The 14,839-nt window shown below is 38.6% G+C and overlaps 1 protein-coding gene across 4 annotated transcripts in view; it reads left to right on the top strand.

Moving 5' to 3' along the window:
• The window catches only part of AGBL1 (AGBL carboxypeptidase 1), a 938,649-nt gene that overhangs the window by 593,999 nt on the left and 329,811 nt on the right, over window positions 1-14,839 (top strand). For all 4 annotated transcript variants that reach the window (XM_053223586.1, XM_053223587.1, XM_053223588.1 and 1 more), the window contains 2 exons: window positions 1,527-1,658; window positions 14,000-14,176. In XM_053223586.1, the coding sequence (XP_053079561.1) occupies window positions 1,527-1,658; window positions 14,000-14,176 (309 nt within the window). The remainder of the gene's footprint in view (window positions 1-1,526; window positions 1,659-13,999; window positions 14,177-14,839) is intronic.

Genomic DNA, 14,839 nt, shown 5'->3' with positions numbered 1-14,839 from the left:
CATTTGTTGAGACTGCCTCAATCATTCTTGGCTCTTTGCACTTCTATTTTGGTTTGGGATTAGCTTGTAGGTTTCCACAAAATAAAAAAAAACCAACACAAACCAAAACAAACTAAACCAAACCAAAACAAAACAAAACACCTTCTGTGGGTTTTGACTGAGATTGAATTGGACCTGTATACATACATTCGCTGAGATGGAAAATTTTCATTTTTCTCAACAATGCGTCTTACACATCTTTAAAGCTATTTTTATGAATTTGGTGCTTTGATGCTATTTTAAGTACTATTTTTAAAGACTTTCTTTTTAAATAATCTCTACACCCAATGTGGAGCTCTAAGTTACAACCCCGAGATCAAGAGTCGCATGTTCCACCGACTGAGCCAGCCAGGTGCCCCTTAGTGATAGTTTTTCAAGCAGGCTTCATGCCCAGTGCAGAACCCAATGTGGGGCTTGAACTCGTGACCCTGAGATCAAGACCTGAGCTGAGATCAAGAGTCAGAGGCTTAAATGAATAAGTCATTCAGGCACCCCAATACTATTTTTAAATTTAGATTTTTATACTGATAGTGTATGTAAGTGGACTTGACTCCTAGATACTGACATTCTAACCTGTGATTTTGTATGCACATACGGATTTTTGATAGTCTACATTTTACAATCTTTATGTAGGAAAATAAAGACGCTGCTATTTACTCCTTTTAAATATTACACCTTTTATTTTTTTCTCTTAGATTTATTTTTCTCTCTTCTCCATTGTATCAAGTACAACTGATGGTCAACGCCAGGTCCATTTCTGGTTTCAGGGAGGAAACATTTCATTAATTTCATTAAATTATACTACAGCATACAGGAACCTCTTAGTGTCTGTTCATTATTATTTCAGAATTGTTACAAACAAGTGACTGCTGTGCCCATCCTACTCATCCTCTTTCAAACATGAGTGTTTATTGGGAGTAATGTTTCCTCACTCCACCATTGTATGTAGGTGGGTGGACGGCAGATGATTGACCTTTTTAGTTCCTGGATCGGGAGGAGGCACATATGGGGTCTGGAAACCATCATGGGAGTTCGTACTGAGGTCTGATACTGTGGCAGGATGGGTGTTAAAGAAGTCTTCCTTGGGGAGAAGATGGGTACATTTTATACGTGGGAATAAATATTCAAATTAAGCATGCAACTTATTGTAGCAGTCAGCTTTTGTGGGATAACAAGTGCTCCAAAACTGAGTGTCTTAAAAAAAAACTATGTATCATTTCTAATGATACTGCATGAGAATCATCCAGGTAAACTGGGTGGTTCTTTGGGTCTGAGACAGCATGGCCAGGGCTGGAAGTTCTCAAATGGATTTATTTACAGGTCTAGTGGTGGGCTTTACCAATCCAGCTCTTGCCAAAATCACCCAATGATCCTCATGTGACTGGTTCTGCTATGTAAACAGTATTCTACCTGAGAAAGTTAACACTTAAAAGGTTTAAAAGGCCAGTATAACTGACCTAGATTTTCCCCCGCTTTGGCCATTGTAGGTCTTCTGTGATTTTCATGGCCACTCTCAAAAGAAGAATGTGTTCTTTTATGGTTGTAGCATCAAGGAGACCTTGTGGCAAGCAGAGTCCGCTATGGGCACATCTACTGTCTTGGAAGATGTCGGCTACAGGGTAAGTCACTGGGGAGAATGACACAAAACATTTTGTGTCCACATTCTTGCCTTTGAGACACACGCTCCACCCATTTTTCCCCCTAAATAAGCATTTTGATTATTTTAACTCTAGGGTTATAATACAAGCAGGTTGGAGGCATGTGTAACCCCTCTACACTTTTGATGCCTAATGGCTATACTACCTGGTGGCTCTGCTTTGTTTTCTATATGATATGATACAGTGCAAAGGGCATGAGAATCGGAGACAGGAAACCTCATTTTAATGCCTGGCTTTACAGTTATTAACTGTGTGCCGAGGAGTCATTAACATCACCTCTCTGAACCACCATTTGTCACCTGGGAAGTGGGGACAGTGAAAATACTGCCTCTGTTTCATGTTTATGAGAGCAGCAAAATGATGCTGAATACAAAAGGATCTTAAATTAGTATGAAGGAATGCAAAAATGCAAGACATTAGACCATCCACATGCCCTGTGTGAACACGCTCTGAAAAGCAGAGCAGTGATCCACTACTCCTGTATAGTGGATATATTTTATCTATAAGTAGCTAATTCTTTTTTTTTCTGGGTTCCAGTGGATAGAGCTCAACTCTTCCTCCACTGAACTAAAGAGGAAGTTAAGGAGGGGTAAAGAACAAAGGACTTCTTCCTGTCAGCATAAAGGGAATCAGGATAGAAGGAGATGAGGCAACATTGTCCAAACACAAAATAAAAACTGGCCTTTGTTTCAAATGTAAATGGAAAAAGAAGAAAAATTATTGAATTGGAAGAACTACAGTTCTCCTGTGTCTTTCTCCTTTACTTTCACATGGGACACTTCATTTCTGACACTTCTGGTCACCAGATATGTGGCGATTTCACCCCACCAGACACTTCTGAGACACCAACTGGGTGTTTTACAATTTAACCCTACCCAGAGACAGCGTCACATCCCTCAGGTTAAGGACTCATCCCACAAGACTGCTTCCTACTTCAGATGTCGATGACAAGGAGTCATTCCCGGGTTACCTACAACTTCTGTCTGACTTAGCTATGAGTTGGAGGGATCCATGATCTTCCCCCCTGCATTGGATTCAGTTATTTTCTAGAGTGGCTCACAGAACTCAGGGAAGCACTTAAACTTATATTTACCAGTTTGGTAAAGGGTCTGATAAAGGACATGGATGTTAGCCAGATAGATAAGAGATACATAGGGTGAGGACTGGGAGGGTCCCACGTACAAGGTCTTCTGTTCCTGTGGAGTTAGGGGGAGGGTATCATCCTCTTGGTATGTGGATGTGTTCACCAACTTGGAAGCTTTCTGAACCCCATACTGTTGGGATTTTATGGAGACTTCTTAATGTAGTTGTGATCAATTATTAACTCATTTCCAGCCCCTCTCCCCACTCTAAAGGAGTGGGGATAGCCTGATCCAGGACCTCACCCAGAATCACCTCATTAGAATAAAAGATGCTTCTAATGCTCTTATCACTTAAGAATTTACAGGGGTTTTAGGAGCTCCATGTCAAGGACTGGGGATGAAGAACAAAAACATATTTTCTACAATAAATCACAACATCACAATTATCATGGTACCTACCTCTTCCAAATTCTTTATTATTCTGGATATATGAATTTACTATAAAAAATAGCTTTATTCCCTGGGTTAATGAGTACTAAAAGAGATCACAATCCACCAAACTACTATTTCACCTCAAAATAACTCCCCTTCTCCCTTAGTTTCTCTTCACTCTCTCCCTCCATGTCCTCTAGAAACATGAGTACTACTGATCAGTAGATAGTTCCCCAAAATGATTAGAGCAGAACCAACGAGTTATCTTTAGTTTCCTTTTACTCTAAGTCCCAACCACAATAATGGGGATTTTGATACAGAATTAGAATCTGGAAGGAAGGAAGGAAGGAAAGAAATTAATTCTGGTACTGAGAAGTTCCACAACCAAAGTGAAAATTTCACTGGATGGGATCATTCAGCAGATATGTGATGGCGGGAGAATCAATCACTAAACTTGAAGGTCAATCCAAAATTACTAAATTTAAATTATGGAGAAAAAAAATAGAAGAAAATTCAGTAGCCTTAGAGATCTGCAGGATAGTATAAACAGCATAATACTGAATAGAATAATTAACCAGGAAAATATAATGAATGAAAGTGAATGTATATACCCCAACATATAAGCAAAAATTAACAGAATTGAGAGAAGAAATTTAAAAATCCAAAGATAATAGTTGGATATTTTAGTACTCTTTTCTCAGTAAGAAATAGAGCAATCAAACAGATAATTAGTAATTTTCTGATCTGATTGATACATATGTAACAATTCTTAAAACAGAAAAATATACATTGTTTTTGAGTACACATCAAAATTATCCTAGGTAGACCATATGCTAGCCTATGAAACAAGTCTCAATATATTTTTAAAGCACTGAAACCATCCAGGTATGTTCACTTACCATGGCAGAATTAAATTAGAAATCAACTTTTGTAAGATTCTAGGGTCTCTCGGGATATGAGGAAATTAAACAATATACTCCAAAATAATTCATGGGCCAAAGAAGAAATCAGAAGGGAAATAAGGATATGTCCTAAACTGAATAAAAACAGAAACACAGCATATCAAAATTTCTGGTATGCAACTAAACTAGTGCTTAGAGAAAAAGTTGGAGGCACCTGGGTGGCTCAGTCAGATAAGCATCTGACTTCAGCTCAGGTCATGATCTCACAGTCCGTGAGTTCAAGCCCCGCATCCGGCTCTGTGCTGCCAGCTCAGAGCCTGGAGCCTGCTTCAGATTCTGTGTCTCCCTGTCTCTGCCTCTCCCCTGCTCACACTCTGTCTCTCTCTGTCTCAGAAATAAATAATAAAAACAATTAAAAAAAATTAAAAGTTGCAGGTTTTTTTTTATGTTTATTTATTTTTGAGAGAGACAGAGTGTGAGCAGGGGAGGGGCAGAGAGAGAGAGAGGGAGACAGAATCTGAAGCAGGCTTCAGGCTCTGAGCTATCAGCACAGAGCAGGGCTCGAACTCACAAACCATGAAATCATGACCTGAGCCAAAGTAGGATGCTTAACTGACTGAGCCACTCAGGCACCCCAAAAAGTTGTAGCTTTAAATGCTTATATTAGAAATGTGGAGCGATCTAAAATTGGTAATTTAATCTTTCACCTCTGGAACGAAGAAAAATAAGAGCAAATCAAACTCAAGGCAAGAATAAGAAAAAAAAGAAAGAAAAAACCGAAATGGAAGTGAATGAAATAGAAAACATACAATGGGTAGAGGATCCATGAATACATGTGTGGTTTCTTGAATAGTCAACAAAATGATAATCCTTTAGTTAGATTCATGAAAGAAGACACAGTTACCAAAATCAGGAATGAAAGGGGGCATCGCAACATACGTTCCAAAATGTAAAAGAGTATTATTAACAATCACATGCCAATAAATGGATAAATTTATAGGACAAAAATTACCAAAACTAACTAAAGAAGACATGTAAAATCTGATAGGGCCTATTTTAAGTAAATAAATTATATTACTGATTAAAAATCTCCGCACAAATAAAATATGGCCCCAATGGGTTTGTTGGTGACTTCTGTTAAACTCCTAAGATATAAATAGTAATACTTATTAACAAATTAGTTTTCAAAAATAGCGGAAAAAGACTTCTCAACTCGTTTTATGAGAGCTCTACTATTTTGACTCCAAAGCCAGAAAAGATGTCACAAGGAAAGTCAACATCTGTCAGCAAACATCTATCCAAAATCCTTCACAAAATATTAACAAGTCAAATCCAGAAGCATATAAAAATCATCATTCACTGTGATAATGTGGGGTTTGCAAGGTTAGTTCACCTTAAAAAATCAAATACTGTTCTATTCCCTGTAAATAAACAATGCAAAACTACATCATTATCTCAGTGATGTGGAGAAAAACATTTGAAAAAATTAAACATCCATTCAAAACAGAATCTCACAATGGACAAGGAATAGAAAGGGAATTCTTCAACTTGAAATTGAGCATAAAAAAAAGAAAAAGTTCTGTAGTTACCATCATGCCTAATGCTGAAAGATTAAATGCCCTTTCTGGAAGATCAGGAATAAGGCAAGAATATTTGCTCTCACCATTTCTGTTCAACATTTTACTATGTATTCTAACTAGTACAATAAGACAAAAATAGTAAAGAGAAGTGTATATATATATACACACACACACACACACATATTTTTAATATATATATTTTAATTTTAGTTTTTAAATTTACAGCCAAATTAGTGTATAGTGCAACAATGATTTCAGGAGTATATTCCTTAATACCCCTTGTCCATTTAGCCCATCCCCCCCTCCCGTAACCCCTCCCATAGCCCTCAGTTTGTTCTCCATATTTATGAGTCTCTTATGGTTTGTCCCCCTCCCTGTTTTTATATTATTTTTGCTTCCTTTCCCTTACGTTCATCTGTTTTGTCTCCTTAAGTCCTCATATGAGTGAAGTCATATGATTTTTGTCTTTCTCTGACTAATGTCACTTAGCATAATACCCTCCAGTTCCATCCACGTAGTTGCAAATGGCAAGATTTCATTCTTTTTGATTGCCAAGTCATACTCCATTGTATATATATACCACATCTTCTTTATCCATTCATCCATCAATGGACATTTGGGCTCTTTCCACACTTTGGCTATTGTTGATAGTGCTACTATAAACATTGGGGTGCATGTATCCCTTCCAAACAGCACTCCTGTATCCCTTGGATAAATACCTAGTAGTGCAATTGGTGGGTCGTAGGGTAGTTCTATTTTTAGTTTTTTGAGGAACCTCCATACTATTTTCTAGAGTGGCTGCACCAGCTTGCATTCCTACCAACAATGCAAAAGAGATCCTCTTTCTCCGCATCCTTGCCAACATCTGCTGTTGCCTGAGTTGTTAATGTTAGCCATTCTGACAGGTGTCAGGGGATATCTCATTGTGGTTTTGATTTGTATTTCCCTGATGATGAGTGATGTTGAGCATTTTTTCACGTGTCAGTTGACCATCTGGATGTCTTCTTTGGAGAAGTCTCTATTCATGTCCTTTGCCCATTTCTTCACTGGATTATTTGATTTTTGGGTGTTGAGTTTGATAAGTTCTTTATAGATTTGGAATACTAACCCTTTATCTCATATGTCATTTGCAAATATCTTCTCCCATTCTGTTGGTTGCCTTTTAGTTCTGCCGTAAAGAGAAGTATATTGGGAAAAAAGAACTGCTTTTACTCAAAAGTATAGTATCATAGGTAGAATATTCTAAGAATTTTACAAAATAAAGTACTGGAGTTAATATGCAAGTTTAGCAAGGTAACAAAATGCATGATCAATGATAAAATTCATGCTATTTCTATATACTAGCAATGAGTAATCCAGAGATGAAATTAAGGAAAAAATCCATTTGCAATAGTTTCTAAAAGATTAAGTCAATTAGAAGTAAATTAAACAGGGGCGCCTAGGTAGCTCAGTCAGTTAGGCGTCTGACTCTTTATTTTGGTTCACATCATGGTCTCACTGTTCATGAGTTCGAGCCCTGCGTCGGACTCTGTGCTGACAGTGTGGAGCCTGCTTGGGATTCTCTCTCTCCCTCTCTCACTACCCCTACCCTACTTTCTCCGCCATCTCTCAAAAATAAATAAATAAACTTTAAAAGTTTAAAAGCAGAAAGATATTAAATAAAAAGTGCATTATGTATACACTGAAAACCACAAAACATTATTTAGAGGAATTAGAGGTGACCTGAACAAATGGAGAAGTGTACCACGCTCATGGATTGGAAAACTCAATGATCATCAGATGGCCACTCTCCCCAAATTTTTCTATAGAGTCAGTACATTTCCTATCAAAATCTTAGGAGGCTTTTTTGTTGATATTGAGAAGATAATCTTATGACTTATGTGGAAATACAGAAGAGTCTGAATAGCCAAAGAAACTTCAAAAGAGAAGAAAAAAGTTACAGGATTTACTCTACATGATTTGAAGACTTTAAATTTCAAAACTAAAAAGCTACAGTCATCATGAACGTCTGGTGTTGGCATCAGGATAGACCTATAGATCAATAGAACAGAATAGAGGGAAAATAAATACACACAGAAATACTCACACATTTATAGCAATTGATTTCCTGCAAAGATGTCAAAGCACTTCAGTACAGCAGGGAGGAAGGACAGACTGTCTATCAGACAGTGCTGAAGCAATTGGGTAGCCACAAGGCAAAATATGAATTTAGATATTTACTTAACACCATACACAAAATGTAACTTAAAATAGATCATACACCTAAATGTAAGGACAAAACAATAAAACTTACAGAATGCAACCTACTAGAAAATCTTTGTATTTTGTCTGCTTTGATTAGTCAAAGCTGTCTTCCATAGAACCCCACACAACACAAACTATAAAACAAAAAGTTGATAAATTGAGCTTTGTCAAACTTAAAGAATTTTACTCTTTAAAAGTCCCCTTATAAGTAAGTGGAAGACCAACCATACACTGGGAAAAATAGTTGCCAATCATGTAACTGATAACAGACATATATCCAGAATGGGCAATTTTTTACAAGTCAATAATAAGAAAATAAACACACACATAAAAAAACCCAAAAATTGTTCTTGACTATGTCAACAAAAACAATGTATGCATGGTTAATATTAACAATATTATCATTCATCAGGTAATTGTAAATTAAAATGATAATGGGATAACGCCACACAATCACTAGAATGGTTATAATAAAAAAGACAAAATATCAAGTGTTGGGAAAAGGTGTTCAGAAACTGGAATCCTCATTTATTATTGGTGGAAGTGTAAAATGGTGTACCCAATTTGGAAAAGACTTTGACAGTTTCTTCAAAGTGAAGCACACTTTTAATGCACAGCCTAGCAACGCCATTCCTCTGTATCCACCCAAGAGAAGTGAAAACACTTGCCCACAAAAACGGACATACTTCTCATAGTATGTGGACTATGGACTTCTCATAGAAGTACCATTACACAATATCCCCAAACTGGTAAGAATGCAAACATGTCCGCCAACTTGTGAATGGATACACAGAACATGGAATCTTCAGACACAGTATGTTCATACAATGCAAACTTATCCACCAATGAAAAGGGACAAACTACTGATGCATGCAACAACATACACTTAAAAAAGAAGTCAGAAACTAACACAAGATGTATGGTTTAATTTGTATGAAATTTCTGAAAAAGGCAAAAAATTATAGTGTTAAAAAGCAGATCAGGGGTTGCCTAGGGCAGGACTGACTGGAAGTGAGCATGAAAGACATGTTTGTACAGTGATGAAAGTGTTGCCAAGCTGGACTGTGGTGAGGACTGCAAAATATATGCATTTCCTAGGGGTGCCTAGGTGGCTCAGTTGATTAAGCGTCTGACTTCGGCTCAGGTCATGATCTCGCAGTTGGTGAGTTTGAGCCCCGCATGGGGTTCTGTGCTGACATCTTGGAGCCTGGAGCCTGCCTCCAATTCTGTGTGTGTGTCTCTCTCTCTGCTCTTCCCCAGTTCATGCTCCGTCTCTCTCTCTCTCTCTCTCTCAAAAATAAATAAGCAATTAAAACTATATACATTTCCTAAAAATCATCAAACTGTTCACTTACTTCAATAAAGCTGATATCAATAATGTGTGTTTTTAAAAGTAAAAATTTATTGGGGCGCCTGGGTGGCTCAGTTGCTTGAGTGTCTGACTTCAGCTCAGGTCACGATTTCACGGTTCATGAGTTTGAGCCCAGCATCGGGCTCTGTGCTGTCAGTGTGGAGCCTGCTTGGGATTCTCTCTGTCCTTCTGTCTCTGCCCCTCCCCTCCTTATGTGCTCTCTCTCTTTCTCTTTCCCTCTCTCAAAATAAATAAACTTAAAATAAAAAAGAAGTATGAAGAAATAGAATGACATGAATTCTGTGACAATTAAAACTTGAGCCTTAAAGAATTTTAACTGCCTATTGTGGATCACAGTGAACTGAGGAGAGGTGGATGGAATCAGTTCTTTGGCAGACCTGCCTGGGAAGTGTCTCTTGTTAGTGACATTTCCTGGCCTTGGTCTTCCTCATAAAATTCCAGTTTTGAGGAATGGCAAAGATAACAACTGTGGATACTACTTCTACAGTAATGAGCATGTGCCAGGCACTGTTCAAAGCACCCTGTATACGTTCATTCATTTAATCTTCCCAACTACTGCATCTTCTAGAATGGTGCATGGCAATAGAATATGCTTAACCAACGTTTGTGAAATGAATAGGTACTTTTAATAGCATCCCATTTCATATATGAGGAAGGGAGGTTGCAGAAATGCGGTAACATGTCTGAAGGTCATATAGTTAGCAAGAGCTGGGATTAGGACCCAGGTGACTCAGCACCAGACCACACCTCAGATTCTGACCTTAGTGATCTTCTAAAGCATGTGTTCTATGAGACAGAAACAAAAACCTGAGTCAAACTACTCTGCAGAATGAAGAGGGAATAAGTCCTTGTTGGACACTTGGTAGGCGGGGATTATCTAAGTTAAGAGAAGGGAAATATACAAGGTAAAGAGAGGTTTTAGAAGCTGGTTTTGTTTTTTTTTTTTTCCAATCATGGAAGTTTGAATATTGGAGCAGAGTGACCCTTCCTTTCCTCTAAACCTCTGAAGAGCATAGTAACAACACTGCATGGTTACTGAGGCTTCTCTTGACTTTACTGCTTCATTCAAGGTAGAAGCTATTCTTACCCCTCCCCCTTCTGTGATGACAAAAATGAGGGTTAGCAGACTTAAATGACCTTCTCCATGTCAAATCGTGTAGTGTGAATCCAGAATTCATACTTTTGACTCCTTGTCCCAGCTATGCCCTTGCCACATGCTTAAGTCAGAGAAAAGAGAAGACGTCTGAGTTCTGTGGAGGTGATCATGGGGAACCGGCACCCCACGGAGGGCTTCTCCCTGGAAATGAGCTGGGAGCTAGGAGCTGTCTAGTGGGTTCATAGTCAGCATATCTTTGAAAGTTCTATCTTCTGTGAATTTGGGAAAGCAGGAAGGACTTGGAAGAGTCAGCAGAAAGCAGATGAATTGACATGCACCTCAAGCTTTTACAATGTTCCCCAAAACCAGAATTAATGATTCAGGACCACCTCTTCCCCCATCAGCTGAGGTGCTCCAGACCCAGCTGCTCCAAGACAAATGGGATTCAGTGTCTACGGGGATGCAGAATACTCATTCTCGGGGCTGTTTCTTGTCTAGTCTTTAAGTCCCTGCTAAGTTTGTGTTGAGACCATGCTAAATGCCAGCTCCTGGACCATGCTGTGTATGTATATTATGTCATTCGTTCCTTGTATTTCTTTACGTACCTATGGAATTATAATACCTACTGAAGAAGTTCTGTCCTACAGTGGTTACACTAAGCTCATGTGATCTGAATTAGGATATCTGAGTTGACTTCTGGATTTGTCATTACTAGCTGTGTGACCATTGAAAAGTTACTCATCCAGCCTCTATGTTATGAGATAATAACAGAATTTATGTCAAAGACTCATAATTAATTGAACTAATGCATGTAAAATACATAGCAAGTGTTGAGTGAAAAGGCAGCTATTATAATTTTCTTTTTTTTTTAAATATGAAATTTTTTGTCTAATTGGTTTCCATACAACACCCAGTGCTCATCCCAACAGGTGCCTTCCTTAATACCCATCACCCCCCTCCTCTCCCTCCCACCCTCCATCAACCCTCAGATTGTTCTCAGTTTTTAAGAGTCTCTAGTTTTATGTATGCTAAGTGAAATAAGTCATACAGAGAAAGACAGATACCATATGTTTTCACTCTTAGGTGGATCCTGAGAAACTTAACAGAAGACCATGGGGAAGGGAAAGGGAAAAAAAAAGGGGAAAAAAAGGAAAAAATAAAGAAAAAAAAGTTAGAGAGGGAGGGAGCCAAACCAAAACAAACTATTATAATTTTCAACTTTTGGGAACCGAGATTAAGTTTAAGGGCACAGAGCAAGTGGGAGAGAAAGAGTTGAAGGTCCCAAGTCTTTTTCCACTGGAGCTGGGAGATCCCTGAGAGCATCACAATAAGGGTCCACTGGCTCCATTCACATGCAGTGTTTATCTATATCTTAATTCATTTACAAAACAAAACAAGACAATCTCCAAATACTAACGCTATAATTATCTTCATTTCTCTGACATAGATCTATTTGTGTGAGATCAAAAGGGAAATGGGTTCAGGACTTTATTACCAATGCTGTAGTAGTTTTGGAGTCCATTATTTAATGGCTAAACTCTTGCTGTGGATATGTAACAGACATGCTCCAACTGCACCTTGTAAACCCCTTATTCTCCAGGCTCCAACAAGGGGATCATAGCTTGTAAAGCTTTCTGAGATACACGCCATTAAATGGAACATGTGGTCATTTGGGTATGGGCTATATGAGCTAAGAAAACCAGGTTCACTTAAGTAAGAAAAAAGAGATCATTTAAATAATGTCCAATTAAACTTTTTATAGCAAGGTAAAATATTGATAAATTGAGACCATTTTCAAGTATTTTCAATCATTTTAGTTGCTATGTATATGTCATAAATATTTTATGTAATACATAAAACAAAATAGTTTACATAGCATATAAATAATATATATAGTGTATGTATGTATAAATATAGTGTGTGTGTATATATATATGTATAGAGAGAGAGAGAGAGAGAGATATTTTGTGTGTGTGTGTGTGTGTGTGTGTGTGCACGTGCATGTGTGTGTGAGATATATTTAAGCAGTCCCCTAAGGGTCTGGACTAGCGGATTCTATTTATTTCAGCAAATAATTATGGAGTGCCCCCTATGAGCACCCAGCTTGGTGTGCAGAGATTTTCCTGTGAACAAGACACAGACCTGCCCTTATGGAACTTCTGAGCTGCAGAGGAGATAGAAAATAAACGGCTAATTACATGAAAATTAATTTTACTGTGATTGCGATGACATTTTGAAGGAGAAAAATGGGGTGAAGGAATCACTGGGAGAGAGGGACAAAAGTGGGTAGATGAAATCAATTAGGGGACAATTATAGAGACTCAAGTGAGGACATAACAGCTCATTTCCCTTGTCCAAATGATGCTGTAGGTCTGCAGGCTATATTGGGAACTTAACGATCATGCTAAATTATATGAATAATTATGTTAACATATACATATATCATAGGTAATTTATAATATAATTAATACTTGTATTAATCTTTATATTAATGTGATTAAATTATGTTAAGCATGGGGACAGTAAGAACCCAGGTTATTAAGAGATTTGCTCAGTGTTCTAGAAATTAACAAAATTGCATTTCTTTAAAAGTACTCTTAATTTGTATTCTCATTCTGAGGAAAGAACACTTCCTTCTCCTTGCAATTTGTCCAAAGCCTGAAGTTTCACTGTTTGTTATCTAATACGCATAATTTTGTACTATGTGCTAGTATTCTCTCAGCAGTGAAGTAAAGAACCCTTCTTGTTAATGGCACAAAAGTTTGGGACTATCTAGGCTCAGGATTTCTGCTAACCCAAGGACCTGGTGTGCTATGAATTCTTGAGTCATCGTCCTCGAAGTGGGGAGGTCTGGTGACTAGAAGCCCCCTTTCTGTCAATCAGAGAGTGGCAAGGATCTACATACAGATGCTTTCTAACCATAGATTAAATTGTCTCGCCTAAAGCTTTTCCACCCTAGGAAACAGTGGTATATAAGAACCCAGAGAGGATGGATTTAATTTTATAACTGGTCCAGCCTCAGATTTATGAGATTTACAAGATGGGACTAGCAAGTTCATTTTGGCAGTCGTACTATTTTAGGAAACTTTATATGTGACCCTCAGCGATCATCAATGATTTGAATATCTGGGATAACTCAGAAGTCCTTAGTTTGACTCTTGGAGCTAGAAAACCATGAGACTGGGTGGAGTCACTCTCTAAATTTCAGTCCGTATGAAATCTGTGTCTTTCCATGGAGCTCAACACAGTGATGTGTGAGGCTGAATGTATACATGTACAACATCGGTCCACAGTGATGGAGAGACATGGAACTGGGAGATTATGGTCTTTCGAGTAGGCCGGATTGACATTTGGATCCCATTCCAACCACTTTGTAGTTGGACTTATGCTATTTCTTTCTTACTTTTCTAAGTCTCAGATTCCTCATTTGAGAGCACAAAACAACAAACCCTTGGTATCCATTCCTTAGGGTTGATAGAAGATTGCAGGAGCATATATTAAGTGTCTGATATATTGATATGCTTATAAATGTTGGGACATTATTTTTTATGATGCATATCCCTAATTCATCATGATTTTATTTTTTTGTTGTAGACTCTTCCCAAAATCCTTGATAAGCTAGCTCCAGCATTCACGATGAGCAGCTGCAGTTTCCTCGTGGAGAAATCCCGAGCCTCCACAGCCCGGGTGGTGGTGTGGAGAGAGATGGGGGTGTCCAGAAGCTACACAATGGAGAGCAGCTACTGTGGCTGCAACCAGGGGCCCTATCAGGTATGTGAGGCTCCGGCATATGCATACTTTCTGTCCAGCAGCTAGGTACTGTAATGGGGGCACTGTTAAAGACCTCTCAGTTCTTCTTTCTCTCCTGAACGTGGAAGAAGTCTCCAGGTAGTCTGGCCTCGCTACCTGATCTTGCAGAACTAATCAATGATTGCATTCACTGGCAGCACAATCTGTGTTTATCCTGGAAGCAATTTGTACGTGCGCGTTGGTTTGGTTTCTCAATCATGTGCCCTGGCCAGCAAGTGGCAGGGAGCCTCCCTCAGACATGCACCCCCAGCTTTTATGGAACCTCGGCCTGGCGCTGTTATATGCATGGGGATCTCTTGTTACCTTTTGCACAACTCGACTGGTTCCCCTTGCATCATAAAGGGTGTAGGTTGGTGCATAGATATTGCCCTTTACATCCGTGTATTGTGTGCCTCTATCTTATGTGATTATCTAAATCAGCAGCTCTCTGTTGCCCTGCTATCACCAGAGCACACAGAAGTGTGTTCATGACATGTATCTCCCCAACATGAGTGGATCTGGGACTCATGCTCCAGTGTCAAGGGAAAGGCTCGTATAAATCACATTTTTTTTTCTACAGCTCTGTTAACTGCATGAGCAGCTGGATAGCTACTAAGGCAGCCTGCTTTAGCTGCTCTTCCCTGT

This window comes from Acinonyx jubatus, chromosome B3, assembly GCF_027475565.1.
Source record: "Acinonyx jubatus isolate Ajub_Pintada_27869175 chromosome B3, VMU_Ajub_asm_v1.0, whole genome shotgun sequence".
NCBI lineage: Eukaryota > Metazoa > Chordata > Mammalia > Carnivora > Felidae > Acinonyx > Acinonyx jubatus.
Note: the sequence above shows the minus strand (reverse complement) of the source record. Positions and strands in the feature narration are given on the sequence as shown.